The sequence below is a fragment of the Malania oleifera genome, chromosome 8, assembly GCF_029873635.1.
Source record: "Malania oleifera isolate guangnan ecotype guangnan chromosome 8, ASM2987363v1, whole genome shotgun sequence".
NCBI classification, from domain to species: Eukaryota; Viridiplantae; Streptophyta; class Magnoliopsida; order Santalales; family Ximeniaceae; genus Malania; species Malania oleifera.
In genome coordinates, this window is record NC_080424.1 from 68,159,127 (window position 1) to 68,175,309 (window position 16,183).

General features: G+C 34.9%; 1 protein-coding gene across 11 annotated transcripts in view; it reads right to left on the minus strand.

Moving 5' to 3' along the window:
• Positions 1-15,904, minus strand: part of LOC131162682 (uncharacterized) — a 45,705-nt gene extending 29,801 nt beyond the window's left edge. For 5 of the 11 annotated variants that reach the window (XM_058119290.1, XM_058119287.1, XM_058119285.1 and 2 more), the window contains exons 1-2: positions 15,818-15,888; positions 15,531-15,693 (exon numbers count right to left, since the gene is read on the minus strand). In XM_058119290.1, the coding sequence (XP_057975273.1) occupies positions 15,531-15,693; positions 15,818-15,883 (229 nt within the window). In that variant the 5' untranslated portion in view covers positions 15,884-15,888. Of the gene's footprint in view, positions 1-15,530 lie in introns of all 11 variants that reach the window. The other 6 variants (XR_009138863.1, XR_009138861.1, XR_009138862.1 and 3 more) reach the window with 5 other exon arrangements.
• Between the last annotated feature and the right edge of the window lie 279 nt (positions 15,905-16,183).

The following is a 16,183-nucleotide window of genomic DNA, read 5'->3' on the forward strand; positions in this document are numbered from 1 at the left end:
AAGATCGGTTCTTTGACTTCTTTACTACTGAATCTATACCATCTGAACCTGTGCCATCTATTGAGCCTCCCATTGCCTCATTCCCTGACCCATCTATTGAGCCTTCCATTGCATCACTTCCTGACCTGTCAAACACAAAAGAGCACTTAACCTCCGGGGGAGATGCTGGAAACCAAAACAACGCAGACTTACTTGTTTACTCAAGAAAGTCAAATACAAAGAACAAGTAGAATCTCATACCTGAGGCACCAAGAGCGTTGGAACCAGGCGTTGGAACCGGTGATGGCTCCGAACAACCATGAGTCCACGCCCAATCCTGATATGGTAATAGAGCCCTCTTATGATAATCCTGTACCCAATGACATCAATTTACCTATTGCAATCAGAAAACAAACCAGGTCATGTAATCAATATCCCTGGTCTAAATACATGTCTTATAAAAGTTTGTCTACAAGATATCGTGTTTTTGCCTCTAACCTTGACAGGATGAGAATTCCAAAGAATATTCAGGAAGCTCTAGAAATACCTAAATGGAGGGAGGCAGTCATGGAGGAAATGTGGGCCCTAGAAAAAAAATGGAACATGGGATGTAATGAATTTGCCGAGAAGGAAGAAGCCAGTTGGTTGTAAATGGGTTTTCACAGTGAAATATAAATCTGATGGGACAGTTGAACGATATAAAACCAAACTTGTTGCAAAAGGATTTACACAGACTTATGGCATTAACTATATGGAGACATTTGCACCGGTGGCAAACTTGAATACAGTTCGGGCCCTCTTGTCCTTGGCAACCAACTTAGATTGGCCACTCCAACAACTTGACATTAAGAATGCATTTCTAAATGGCGAGTTAGAAGAAGAAGTCTACATGACTATACCACCAAGCTTCAGTAAGAAAGGTGAAAAAACAGAGTGTGTAAACTCAAGAAGTCCTCGTATGGAACAATCTCCCAGAGCATGGTTCGATAGATTTGCAAAAGTAATAAAGAACCAAGGATATCAACAAGGGCATTCAAATCACACCCTGTTCTTCCAACAGTCTAAAAGGGGTAAGAAAACAATCCTAATAGTGTATGTTGATGATATAATCCGAACTGGGGATGATATAGTAGAGATGGAAAGATTGAAGAAAGTTCTAGCTACTGAATTTGAAGTTAAAGATTTGGGACAAATGCGGTACTTCTTGGGCATGGAAGTTGCTAGAACAAAAAAGGATATTAGTGTCTCTCAACGAAAGTATATTACTAATCTCCTAATTAAAATCGGCATGCTTGGATTCAAACCTAGTGAAACCCCGATTGAAGCAATAAAGAGAGTCGAAGACTTTGGAATACCAGTTGAAAAGGAGAGGTATCAGAGATTGGTTGGTAAGCTGATCTATCTATCACATACTAGACCAGACATTTGCAGTCAGTGTGGTAAGCCAACACATGCATTCACCAAAAGAAGTCCATTTAGATGTTGTGTACAAGATCCTTCGATATCTCAAGGGCTCTCCGGGCAAAGGACTCTTCTTCAAGAAATGTGAAAGCAAGGAAGTAGAGATCTTTACACATGCAGATTGGGCAGGATCAATGGAAGATAGAAGGTCCACCACAGGTTATTGCACATTCGTCTTGGGAAATCTGGTAATTTGGAGAAGCAAAAAACAGAATGTAGTGGCTCGTAATAGTGTCGAAGCTGAGTTCAAGGCAGTTGGTCAAGGAATATGTGAAGGACTGTGGTTACAGAAACTCTTGAAAGAACTACAGGTCCCGGTGAAATTTCCTATCAAACTATACTGTGACAACAAAGCAACCATCAGTATCTCTCTTAATCCAGTTCAACATGACAGGACTAAACATGTGGAAGTAGACCGACACTTTATTAAAGAAAAATTTGAAGAAGGAACTATTTGTATGACTTATGTACCTACCGAGGAACAAATTGCAGATATCTTTACTAAAGGGTTGGCACGACAGAACTTTGATGATCTCATTAGCAAGTTGGAGATGATTAATATCTATGATCCAACTTGAGAGGGAGTGTTAAAATCCCAAGTATCTTTGTGAATAATGAATAAATTAGGAAAGTGGATCAATGTAGAAGATTTTATATTATTCTGTAGGAGGATTATTTCCTTGTTTAGAATAGTTGATTGTATTATATAATGTAAGATTGGGATGTACATAAATGATATAGAATTCTACTCACAAAGTGTTTTTATAAAATCAAGTAGATATGCTTGAAGAGCTTGAATGAAAATCACACTTAAAGCTATGAGTCATGATGAAAATGAAGTTTCAAGTCATGAGGGATATGAAGATTATTAAAGATTCACTTAAAGCTTATAAGAATGTTAGATGCTTCATCATTTGAGGACTTAGGAACTTAGATAGTTTTATCTTGTGAATGTTTCATGTAAGTACTTCAAATTTCAATATTGATGATTGAAGCTCCTAGGATATATCATGGACTTAAAGACCTTTTTTACACATGGAAAATATTTTCTTAAAGTCCAAATTAATTTTTCCAAAGTATGAATTCAAGTTTGGAACCAAAACATTGAAAAACAAGTGTTGCTGAAAAGTCAGGCAACTGATGATATTTCATTAGGCAACTGAAGTGGTATTGACTTTGAAAATACGCAAATAGAATAGGCATAGCCGACTGACCTATCGAGACCAGTCGACTAACCGCATTCTAACTTTTAGAATGAGCTACTTTTAAAAAAGCTCAGACGACTGACCCTTCGAGTCCAGTCGAATGATGTGTATGTTTAAACGATTAACATCGCTGATTTTTTTCCAAAACTTGAATGATTGGTTTCCAAATTGAGAGAAAATTTAAAGGAAACATTTTAAAACCCTAGAGCACTATTTAAACTTAATATTCTCGCACATTAGGGTAAGAAGAGAGAACACCATGCACATAATTTTTCAAACCTTTGAAGTTATACCTGCTAAAATACTTTTCTGAAGAGGCTGTTGTGTTCTTGCTGCAAACTCACGAAATTCTGATTTGATCTTTCGAAACTCACACTCTTTAATCAGATTTCTGGTCATATACTGTCAAGCTTCAACTTCTACATTGATTTATTTGAAGTATTGTGATTCTAAAGTGTACTAATTTGCTCTTTCAAGGAGTATTCTCTTGTACAAGCAATCTTGCTTTGTTTGTGTTGTTTTTGACGATTCAGGGATTTTGAATTGTTGCCTAGCGAGAGGAGTGTTCTCGTTAGAGAGGCGAACTCCACCTTGAACGGAGAGAGGTTTACTTCACCTGATAATGAAGTGGTAAAGGAATCCTCACAACGGGTTGCTTGAGGCAAGGACGTAGGCTGCAGCCGAACCTTGTAAAAAATTCGGTGTGCAGCTCTTCTTCCCTTACTCTTTTAATTTTTGCAAGATGTAACCTGCTTGTATGTCTTAATCTCATTGATACTCGCTGAATATTTGATGACGTGCTAAATATTTGAGAACTTGCTAAAAAGAGAACTTTTACTGAGTATTGTGAACTTGTTGAATATTGGAACTTGCTGAACATAAGTTTTGGTTGTGATTGAATATATCATTTGTATGATTGAATTGTTAAACTAAAAATTCAGACAAACATATAACTCTGAATTCGTGAGTAAATATGTTGAGGTAAAATAGTTGTAATTGATTTTCTAATTAAAGCTTAAGTGATAAAATAAAAACAAGTTGATTTACTGAAATTATTTTTAAGCAAACCATTGTCTATTGTTATAAATCTTATCTTGATATTGATTATACTATTAAAGCGTAAGTTGCAAGATATTCAAGGTCGAGTCACTGAATTTGTTCTCCTAAATACATCATTAAGAATTGCTGAAAATTAAACTTTGAAAAATTGATCAACTGAATCTCTTGAAGTTTGATTTTGTATTATACATTTGGATTTCATATATAAATTCATATTCATATCAAGGACTCCCGATTGGTATAGTACAGTCACTGCTTAGATATCTTGTTTGTATAATTAGTGAAGTTTAAAATAACTACGGGTTAAAGTAAGTAGAAATTCCATAAATAAATTTTTAATAACCCAATTCACCCCCTCTTGGGAATACATCCTAATTTCAATTGGTATCAAAGTGTAGGTTGTAGTAAATTCTAACAAGTAGCATAAAGATCCCTATGGCACACTTAGGTGTATCCCCTTTTGGTGAAGGCCAATCTTTATCGAGACCTCCTATTTTCTGCAGTGTAAACTACACCTTTTGGAAACAAAGAATAAATATATTTTTGCAAACCATGGACTGGAAGGTATGGAAAGTAGTCACACATGGTGACTTGATTCCCACCAAAAATGTAGATGATAAAGAAGTCCCTAAAGAAGAAAAAGAATTGAATGACACGGACATGAAACAACTACAAATTAATTATAGTGCAATGAACGCACTATATTGTGCCTTAGATGCCAACGAATTCAATAGAATTATGGGTTGTAAATCGGCTGAGGAGATTTGGGACAAGTTAGAGGTTACCTATGAGGGAACAGTAAATGTTAGGGACACTAGGATTGACATGCTCACTAGCGAGTATGAGGCCTTTAAGATGAACCCTGAGGAATCTATCACCAGTATGTATAATAGGTTCACACACAAAATAAATTCCCTTAATGCACTATGTAAGAACTACTCTACCTACGAGATGATTAAGAAAATCTTTAAAGGACTTCCTCCTGTTTGGGAACCTAAGGTCACTGCCATAACTGAAGGCGGAAACCTGAAGAACACTTCCCTAGATGAATTGATAAGATCGCTTCTCACATACAAGATGGAGATAAACGAAAGAACTATTGAGGTTAGTAAACAAAAGAAGTCAATAGCATTTAAAGCCTCAAATGAAAACTCTAGCGACGAAAATGAAGAAGTAATGGATGTTAATGATATAACCTTCATAACCAAGAAACTTACAAAATTCCTTAGAAAGAAAAATAAATTCACAAGAAAATTCCAGGACTCCAAAATGGATAAAAGAGAAACTGGTAAGAAGAAAACAAAGGCTGAACTTCCAATGTGTTATAACTATAAGAAAGTAGGCCACATAAAACCGAACTGTCCACAGTTCAAGAAGGATTCTAAGAAGAAGAAGAAAAAGACAATGAAAGCCACTACTTGGGGCAATGTAAGTTCCAATAGTTCAGAAAGTGAATCAAGCGACCAAGAGGTTGCTAATGCTTGTCTTATGGCATGGGACGATGATAATGCGTAAAGTTCCTCGTCCGAATCATTTAATGATTCATGCAATGAATCCTGTGACAATTCATTTGATGAATCCAATGATGAGAGTATGTTAGCTTATGAAGAACTACAAAGAGAATTATTCAAAGCTCATAAGATTCTTATCAAAGTAACTAAACGATGCATGTCATTGAAAAATAAGAATGAAGCGGTAATGAAAGAATTGGAATCTCAAAATCTTACAGAAAGAGGAATGGACTTAAAAATTAAGAGTATAGAAAGCAAGAATGAAAAAGGTGATGAAAAAGCTAGAAGATCTAAGATCCCAAACTTCTATTGAAAATGAGAAGGATGTGTATATTTCTGAACTAGAAAGTAAAATTAACAAGATGACCAAAATACTAGTGAGGTTACAAGCTAATGGCAAAAAGTAAAATTGAGGACCAATCTAAAGTCATCTGCAATTTCACAAGAGGAAAGGACAATTTTTATAAATTGATTGGGTCTCAAAGAATGTCATTAGACGAGGAGGGCATAGGATTCAATGGAATTGAAAATAAGAAGAAAAAGAACCTCTACATGAGGTACTTTGTAAAAGCTTCTAAAAACTATGCTAGCACCTCCTCAAATGCTTATACACACCACATGTTTCCTATGTAAGGAGAAGGGACACATAAAGTTTGAATATCTACTTAAGAGAAAGGGTGTGAGAACCAAACAAGTTTGGAGAGTAAAAGAATCATCTCTTGTTAGACCGTTCAGACCCAAGAAAGTATAGATACCAAAATGACAGCCTAAGTCTTGAACTAAGGCCTCCAAAGATCTTAGGATTAGTCATTTCCCTTTTAGGAATCAAGAAGGTTCAATTGTACCAAAATAAAAAGGTTTAGTGATGCCTGAACAGCCTAAAGAGCTTAAGTTGGTCTATTATAATATAAGAAGAGATTTAGTAATGACGATAAGTGTCCTCCGATAGTAGATAATGCTTAAAGTATAAATTACAAATAGATATGTCTACTATAGTAGAGACTTTGACAAGTTGAGTAAAAATGAAGAATTTAAAATATAAATCCAAAGCTCATCTTGACTGTGCATGTCATGGAAAATTGGTTAAAATAATGGCTATAGCTCAAGAGATAATATAGCATAACCAAGTTGATTCATTTCCCATGGACAACAATGGTAACCTTAGTTGAATTATTAAAGATAATTTATGCATACTTAAGGTTAAAATTCTAAAGCACAACATATGTTGTTCTTTGCAAAAACTTGAGATTTAGAAGATTAAAAGAGATTTAGTAATGTTACTCATAAAATCCTAAATTCATCTTGAAACCTTGTTAATCAAACACTGAAAGAAGTTCAAAGTGAAAATTTGTAATTCAACAGATGAAACATTGAATAAATCAACAAGATATTAATCTTAAAATCATCTCAAGACATTGATAGGTCCTCAAGTGCAAGTACAATGTAATTGTTCTTAAACACTTACAACATATGGTTGATCCAAGAAGAAAAGTGGTTCTAAGTAGTCTTTTTGAAATTATTAAGTTAGTTATTCGTAATCAATTAAAAGCTTTCACTCAATGATCACATCAGGAGCTACTACTAAGAAATTCAAAGAATTCACAAATTCCAAGTAGAAAATTCTTCCTTGTTCAATCTATGGAAAATCATTTAATCACAATTAATACAAGGATATTGAACAAGTTGAAATGGATTATAACAATCTTGAAGATTAATTCCCAAGCTTATTGATGACTATTATATTGAAAACATATGAATATAAAAATGTCATTGTTGGCTGCAATCAAGAAAGGTTGGATTGTGCAAGGCTTAATTTGGAGAGCATTGAATTCAAAAGGTCCTATGCATCAATATCTAATTTAGAAAGTCATTTAAGATTTGGTCATTCATATGTAAAAAGAATAATCTTAAATTAAAAGAAAAGGAATTTGAAGTAAATCAAGCTTATTGCACAGTAGAGAGGTGATTTGAGAAGGAGAAGTTAATTAAAATGAGTGGCCATGTTAAATAATCAAGTAAGTCACAAGCCCTGAAGGACAGGTGACTAACACCTTAGCATCGGTCGATTGCACCTACACTGACTTACTAGTATTTTAGGTTCAAGCTCGTCAAGCGACTAACTCCTTGAGTGCGATTGACTGACTTGCTACTGACTTGTGAAATTTCGAAGAAATACACAGGTCAGGCGACTAACTCTTCGAAGGCAGTCGACTGACCCGCAGTAGTATATGTATTTACTATTCATAAAAACCCTAACTTTGCACACCTTAGTCAACTGACCGTATATCTCCACTCTCCCAAAATCTCTCTCTTTCGCTCCCAAGTCCTTTTTTTCACGAAAATGTCACTGATTAAACTTCAAAAGATCCTTCCATCTTTCATTTTCATCTCATTTTTGGAGGATTTAACCGGTTATTTTCTTCAAAATCATGCCTAGAACCAAGCACATGGCGAACTAAGGTCCCACCTTTGGAAAGGATGATTCAAACAACATTGACCGATGGTTGATGACACCCCACGCCAAACAAGTCTATCGGGAACATCTTCGATCTACCGAATCCGTCTTCGATAAGGTTTTAGATATTGACTTTTTTAGAGATGATTTTCTATATATTTTGCCAATGTTCAATGCTTTGGGTTGGGAACAATTCATAACTTTCAAGCTAGAGGCATGTATCCAAATCTTGTTAAGTTTTTTTATCCAAATATGGTGAAGGGAGAAACTGTGTGCTCCACCCAAGTTATGGATAAATCTTTTGCAGTAACCCCACAAACTTTAGCCATCCAACACGGAGAATTTGAATGTCCACAAATTGGTTCATCTTGGATAATTGCTCAAGACTTTACCTCTGAGGAGTTTTTACCACTGATTATGACAGAAGCTCCCATATATTTTGTTAATCCTCCGTTGTATCGTCAACTCAATCTCCAAGCTCAAGTCTTATAGAAACTCATCACTTACAATATATTACCTAGGGCAGGGTCACACGATCATATCTCCAACCTTGACTGTTTTGTGATGCGGTGCCTATTGAAGGGGAAGAAGCTTGATTTACCTAACCTAATCTTAAAATGGATGATCTCGAGAGAGGAGGCTAGACGGGTTATTCTTCCATATGGAGGAATTTTAAACCTTATTTTTGACCATCTAGGCGTGACCACACCATCTACACTCTTCATCAAACAAGCCCACTATGATATTTTTTTCATCTACTACAGTTAAGCAAATGGGTTACGTTAAATATGAAAGATATGTGTTAGCCTTGGTGGCTACACTATCATGGTTTATATGTTTTGATGATATTAGCCTATATGTTGTTCCTAGTGCTTCCATCTTTGCAGATTATGTTTAGTACAAGCTCCAGTGACGAATACATGACGTACTGGATCAAAGGCAAAGATCGGACCGAGTTGACGTCGAAAAGGAAAGATCAAAAGGATACTCACTCAGAAGGACCCAAGCACACCAAAGGAAGCTTAATGTTGTATTTTATGTAATGGGTGTGTGTTTGAGGTAGTCTATTTTGTAACTCTTGTTAGTTTTGTTTCTTACATGATTTCTGAGCAAGAGTTGAGTAAATGCATGCATACTAGGACACTTGAGTTTTAGGTTTTCACTAAGTCACAAACTCAACATTTATAGTTTTCAAATATAAAGAGTTTGTCAAAGAGTCCTAAACTCAAAGTTGTCTTTCAAAGGGACAAGTTTTAAACATCTTAGTTTTACAATTTTTTACATACTTAGTCCTAGATTTGTCAAAACGAGTTTTATGTCCTAAAGCTTCAAGGAAAGTAAAGCATATTTTCAATAAAGGACATACAAGTATATAAGATATCAAATTGGTTTTTCAAATGTGTTTTATTAATCAAGATATTTTATATTCAAATGGAAATTCACTTGGACAAGTATTAATCTTTATTAGACTTAATATATTTCATATACTTTTGTCCAAGAATGTTTTAAGTCATTAAAAGGCTTTTTGCTAAAGAAAAATAGACCAACCGTTGACTAACGTAGTGCACCTCAAGTCCTGAACACCCTTCCGTATTTAGGGCATAACTTTTTCTAGAAAAGTCCAAAAAGGACGATCTTGGTGTCTATGGAAAGCTAAGAAAAAATCCCACAACTTTTACGTTGATGACTTTTTCTGATTCAGGGCACTAGTCGACCAGACCAGGGGATTGGTCGACCATAACATTCCAGTAGCTAAAATACATCTTTCTGCCAGTGACTAGTCGACCAGTGCAGGGGATTGGTCGACAAGTGGGGTGACTAGTCGACCAGAGGCCTCGAGCCCAACGCTCCAACGACTAGAACTCGAGCCAACCGAATTGGAGTTGCTCCCAACAGCTAATTAATGTTCATATTGGCTCTTTGACTGTAAATACAAGCTATTAGGCTTGTTTAGACATGGTTTTGGATGGTTTTGAAGGTTTTTGATCATTCTTAGTGAAAAACATTTTTCTATACCAAAACCTAAGCACCTACCACTTTGCATTGTTGTTCTTCATTCACAAGTGCTCATTCTCTCTTGCTCTTTAATTGTGCTTGATTCATTACTTGAGAGATAGTGTGAGGTTTGTGTTGTAAGTGATATCAGCTCATTGTGAGGGGCAATTCTTTGTATATCCAACTTCTAGTAAAGTTCTTTGTGAACCGTTTGATGAAAGTTCTTTGTGAACTGAAGCGAAGGCTCTTGGTGTGCGCGATAGGGATTTGTTCCCTAGTGTAGGGATTTGTTCCCGAATTGTAAGGTTTTTCCGCCGGTGAAGGAATATCCTTAATGGATTGTGGAATCCTTGACTTGATGCTAAGGCATGAACGTAGGCTTGGTGCCAAACCACGTTAAATAACGGTGTTAAGCTTCTCTCTCCCTACTCTTTATTATTTGTCTTGTGCATGATTTACATACCATATACTGTGATATAATTGCTTGAATCTTGTCAAGAATTTTGTTTTGTAGAGAAAATTTTAAATACACGAAAAGAGACCATTCACCCCCCCTCTGACTCTATATACTCCCGAGTGGGACGTTTAACAATATGGTTGATTGCTAAAGGGTAGACATCCATGTCAAGAACCTCAACAAGCACAAGAACCCCAACAAGATGCAGATGATGCTCCATCCTGGTTTGTATCTTATCAGCAGCAGCTAAATGATTCCCACGGCGAAGTGCGTACTAGTTTCAGCTCACTTCAGACAAGCTTCACGGGTCTTGATCAACAACTTGGACGCATTGAGAACTACATGGTAGGCTCATCTTCATCACGAGGCAAAGCTCCCATGGAACTCAAGAGTTGATGATGATGATGATGAGGGAACAAAATTAGATGAAGAAGATGAAGATTAGCTCTATTTTCTTTCTAATCTCTCTACACTATATTTGGGTTGTAATATTTGACTTGATACAGCTTTTGACACTACTTTCTTTGTTTTTGCTACTTCTTTCTTAAATGTTTACTTTGGATATGTTATCTTTGCATGCTATTGTGGATTATATTAAATATCATTTGCATGATAACTATTGTATATCTGGAATGAACATTTTGATGAATGCTTGACTTGAGAAATTGCATGTTGTATTATAGACCATACTTGTGAACTGAATTTTGATTTTAGGTCCTATGTTGCAATGCATGTTAATTTTCTTCAATTACCCTTTTTGTTGAGATCAAGAGGGGGAGAAATATTGGCAAAATGAGAATTTTGATATTGAGCATGTATGCATCATGATGGTTGAGATCTTGTTGAACATTTATCGTATATTCAAGAGGAGTTATAAGTTATACTCATTGTACTCATTAGAACATGATATGAAAGCATGACGTATATTGAAAACTCTAAAAGCTTGAAATATTCAGATATGAGTGTTGAAAACTTCTATAATTCATGTTATGACTTGTTAAGAATATGCTTATTGTAAGGGGGAGCATTTTTAAGGCTTTCTCATTTTTACTCCTTATTTGTCATCATCAAAAAAGGGAAGATTGTTGACCTAACAAGGCTTAATCTCGTTTTGATGATAACAAATCAAGGTTACTTAATATGGTTGGTTGAGTTAAATTTCAAGGCTTAAGTGTTTTTTTATAAAATCAAGTGGATATGCTTGAAAAGCTTGAATGAAAATCATACTTAAAGCTATGAGTCATGATGAACATGAAGTTTCAACACATGAGGGATATGAAGATTATTAAAGATTCACTTAAAGCTCAGAAGAATGTCAGAGGCTTCATCACATGAGGACTTAGGAACTTAGATAGTTTTATCTTGTGAAAGTCTCATGTAAGTACTTCGAATTTCAATATTGATGATTGAAACTCCTAGGATATATCATGGACTTAAAGACCTGTTTTATACATGTAAAATATTTTATTAAAGTCCAAATTAAGTTTTCCAAAGTATGAATTCAATTTTGGAACCAAAACATTGAAAAACAATTGTTACTGAAAGGTCAAGCGACTGATGATATTTCATCAGGCGACTGAAGTGGTACTGACTTTGAAAATATGCAAACAAAATAGGCACAGGTGACTGACCTATCAGGACCAATCGACTGACCCCATTCTGACTTTCAGAATGCACTACTTTTAAAAGAGCTCAAGCAACTGACGCTTCGAGTCCAATCGACTGATACGTATGTTTAAACGATTAACAGCGCTGATCTTGTTTCCAGAACTTGCATGATTGGTTTCAAAATTGAGAGAAAATTTAAGGGAAACTTTTTGAAACCCTAGAGCACTATTTAAACTTAATATTCACACACATTAGGGAAAGAAGAGAGACCGGCACGCACATAATTTTTCAAACCTTTCTAGTTATACTACTGAAATATTTTTCTCAAGAGGCTACTGTGTTCTTGCTGCAAACTCACGAAATTCTGATTTGATCTTTCGAAACTCACACTCTTTAATCAGATTTCTGGTGACATACTTTCAAGCTTCAGCTTCTATATTGATTTATTTGAAGTATTGTGATTCTAACGTGTACTAATATGCGCTTTAGAGGAGTATTCTTTTGTACAAGCAATCTTACTTTGTTTGTGTTGTTTTTGACGATCTAGGGATTTTGAATCGTTGCCTAGCGAGAGGGGTGTTCTCGTTAGAGAGACGAACTCCACCTCAGAGAGAGGTTTACTTCACCTGGTAACGAAGTGGTAAAGGAATCCTCACAGCGGGTTTCTTAAGGCAAGGACATAGGCTGCGGCCAAACCTTGTAAAAAATTTGGTGTTCAACTCTTCTTCCCTTACTCTTTTAACTTTTGCAAGATAAACCTACGTGTATGTTTTAATCTCATTGAGTACTCGCTGAATATTTGATGACGTGCTGAATATTTGAGAACTAGCTGAAAAGAGAAATCTTGCTGAGTATTGTGTACTAGTTGAATATTGGAACTTGCTAAACATAAGTTTTGGTTGTGATTGAATATATCAGTTGTATGATTGAATTGTTAAACTAAAAATTCAGACAAGCATATAACTCTGAATTCGTGAGTAAATAAAGCTGAGGTAAAATAGTTGTAATTGATTTTCTGATTAAAGCTGAAGTGCTAAAATAAAAACAAGTTGATTTACTGAAATTAGGAAAACATTGTCTATTGCTGTAAATCTGATCTTGATATTGATTATACTATTAAAGCATAAGTTGCAAGATATTCAAGGTCGAGTCACTGAATTTGTTCTCTTGAATAAATCATTAAGAATTGCCGAAAATTAAACTCTGAAAAATTGATTAACTGAATATCTTGAAGTTTGATTTTGTATTATACATTTGGATTTCATATACAAATTCATATTCATATCTAGGACTCCCAATTGGTATAGTACAGTCGCTGCTTAGATATCTTGTTTGTATAATTAGTGAAGTTTAAAATAATTAAGGGTTAAAGTAAATAGAAATTCTGCAAATAAATTTTTAATAACCCAATTCACCCCCCCTCTTGAAAATACATCCTAATTTCAAAGCATTGCTTTTATGTGGGTTTCAGCCCATCCATAGCATCTCTGTTTGCATGTCAAGGTTATCATAACAGTCTATAATGAAGAACAATCTTGTTTTTTTGGTTTTATTGTTGCAGAGGCTAGCGTATGCGAAGGTCTTCTCATTGATTAATGATGGGTTGTTGGCGACTTTTGTAGAGTCAAAGTTTGTGACCATAAAAAATATTATATCAACCAATTTCTTTATATATAAGTTGTTGAGGACCATTTGAAGCAAGAATGTACAAGAAACAAACCTAATCTTGTTGAGTTATATTATCACATCCACCATGGCAACCAGCATTCAACTAAGTCAAGACTTTTATTAGTATTTTTTAAGCAAACTAATGATTCTTTCATGAGACCATATAAGCTCAATAATGATCCAAATATGCAATGAATCAAAACATCTTTAACAAAAATTTAACTCTAGAAGAATCCCTTAATAACAAGTCTGCTCTGCTGGCAACATGCAATGACGTAGGTAATGAATTTTCACTTTAGCAAACTGATTCTATCAACTGAAAAATAGAAATATTTTGAAAATGCTTGGAAACATAAAGTAGGACCTATTGATTTATAAGGAAAAACCTAAAAATTCTTAATAATATTTTTCAAAGCCTACATGTCAAGAGAATCATATGATGGACAACTGACTCTAATCATAGTCAATGAAAAACAGAAGTTTTCTTTAAATAATTTGTTGGATGATAAAGTAGGCCATTAATGCACTATGCTCAAAAAAATAGAATGGTTTAAAGAGAACGAATTATTTGATATCTGAACATAAGCTCCAAATGGAATATCCAAAACACAAAATATGGTATGATAGTACCAAATAAATCAAACTAAGTAGATTCAGTAGTGATGGAGTAATATAGCTATATCATACATACTTTCAATAATACTTAATAGACCTAGAAAAAGAAATTAAATTTAGTTCATATATGTCTAAGCATAGGGAGAAAAAACATTTTCTATTGCTAGTTAAGCTTAAAAGGGTCCCTAGAAGAGTACATTGGTGACTTAAAAGATCCACAGGATGTATTGAGATTTAGCATTGATCCCAATAAACATGCAATTTGATTTGCAAAATTGGTAATTAAAAAAAAATGAACTCGAATCTAAAGTTCTTCGCGTCTGCCCAACATTTCTTTTTAAATGGCTGTATTTCATTTAAACACACTTAAATGTTCACTGGCATGAGTATTGGTGAAGATACAATGATGCATGAAAAATGAGTTTTCATATAATCCCCAAAGAGGTTGAAACTTTTTAGACATTTTGAGGAAGACATTCAGGATTTCAAATGTATGTAATCAGAAATTTTTTTTTATTACTTTATATGCTTGTACTTGCTTGAGGTCAAAGTCCAACAAATGTTTTATACTTGAGAATTTTGAAGTCAGGGTGACAATCACGCTAAGGAAAACAAACATACCTACATCAGTGCCAAATACTTTAACATGAAAGCAAAATGATGCGAAATTTTTTAAATTTGAGAAGTATAAAGAATCCAAGATGTCAATTTTTTAATGAGGAAAAAATGAATTCAGTATGATCCTAGTGCTAATATATAAATTGTGCTCACTGCATAGAACTACAAATGATAACAGGCATGACCGGGAAAAAAAAAATCACCTTTGTGGGGAAATTGGGAGAAGGAAGATTGCAAACACCAGGGAACAAGTTCCAAAAACAAGAACCACAACAACAAACCAAAAAATACTGAGATCATGGTGTAGAATACTTCTCTTCAATGTTACATTAATTATCAAGAACTCACCAGCATGTACTCCTAACAATGAGTGAGGGCTGTTTGGCTTCAAAAAAATTGTTACTGCCAAGCTAGGTAGTAAATAAAACCTCCAGATCATAGCTATGCGTGCTCATAGTGTCCTAAACTGTGCTGATTTTCCTAAAAATCAGCTAAAATTAAACTTGTGGATATATTTTTTCATCCACACTACCATTGCTTACACAATCTCAAACACCATTAAGCTGATTAAACTAAATTAAGACCTCAAAAAGGCTCAATCAAAAAGCATTAACATGGCAATTATCTAAACAACCCAAAACACAATCACACTTAGGACAAGTAAGGGGGTAGAGGTTTAGGAGGCAAATTTAAACATCTTAAATCCTTTTCTTTTCATTTCTTTTCTTTTTTCCTTTTTTCTGGCAAGAAAGATGGATACAACACAAAAGAAGAATACAGAAACTGCAACAGCAACCCCACGCACCAGAGTTCAGAGGCAACCAGAGAAGGAAACAACGCAAAAAGAAAACAAGAGCATAGAAAATGAAGAACAGAGAAAAAGAATTAAAAACATGTACCAACAATTAGAAGATTCCGTCTATGCAGTCTGGAACGCTTCAACCAGCAGATCCTTGAGCTGCTAGACCTCGTTGTTCCTTCTAAGATCTGCAGATAAGGCCCTGCGTATTGAGCTAGACAAATCCAAGGTATCTTTTGAGATCTGCAAGGAGGCAGGCGAAGCTGCAAAAACTGTTAGTAATATCAGTTTAACGACAGGGATTTATAGGGAGATATATATCAGAAAGATCATCGACCAATGGCTGTTGCCATTTACGCTTGTGCGATTAGGATTCCGACGATGTACCTCCAGCGAAGAGACAACCTGCACAAACGGAGGGCGAAAACCGAAGGAGCAACCGAAGAGATGCATGCCAAACAGAGCCAATCCAATATGCATATCAAATGAAGGGTAATTTTGGAAATTTATTTTTTTCTTCTTTTTGCTTTTAGAAGTCGTTTAATATAATTTTAATAAGTTTAGACAGTTAATGAATTCAGCTTCGACATGAAGCTATGAAAGCCAAAAAGAAAAAAAAAATATCCATCTATAACAAAACCATGTTATTATGTAAAGATGCCTAACTGTGGTAGACCAGACAAATGCCGTTAAAAGGGACACAAAATAAGTAGTTCTTACTTTTAGAACATGGGATACAAAATTAACATTTCA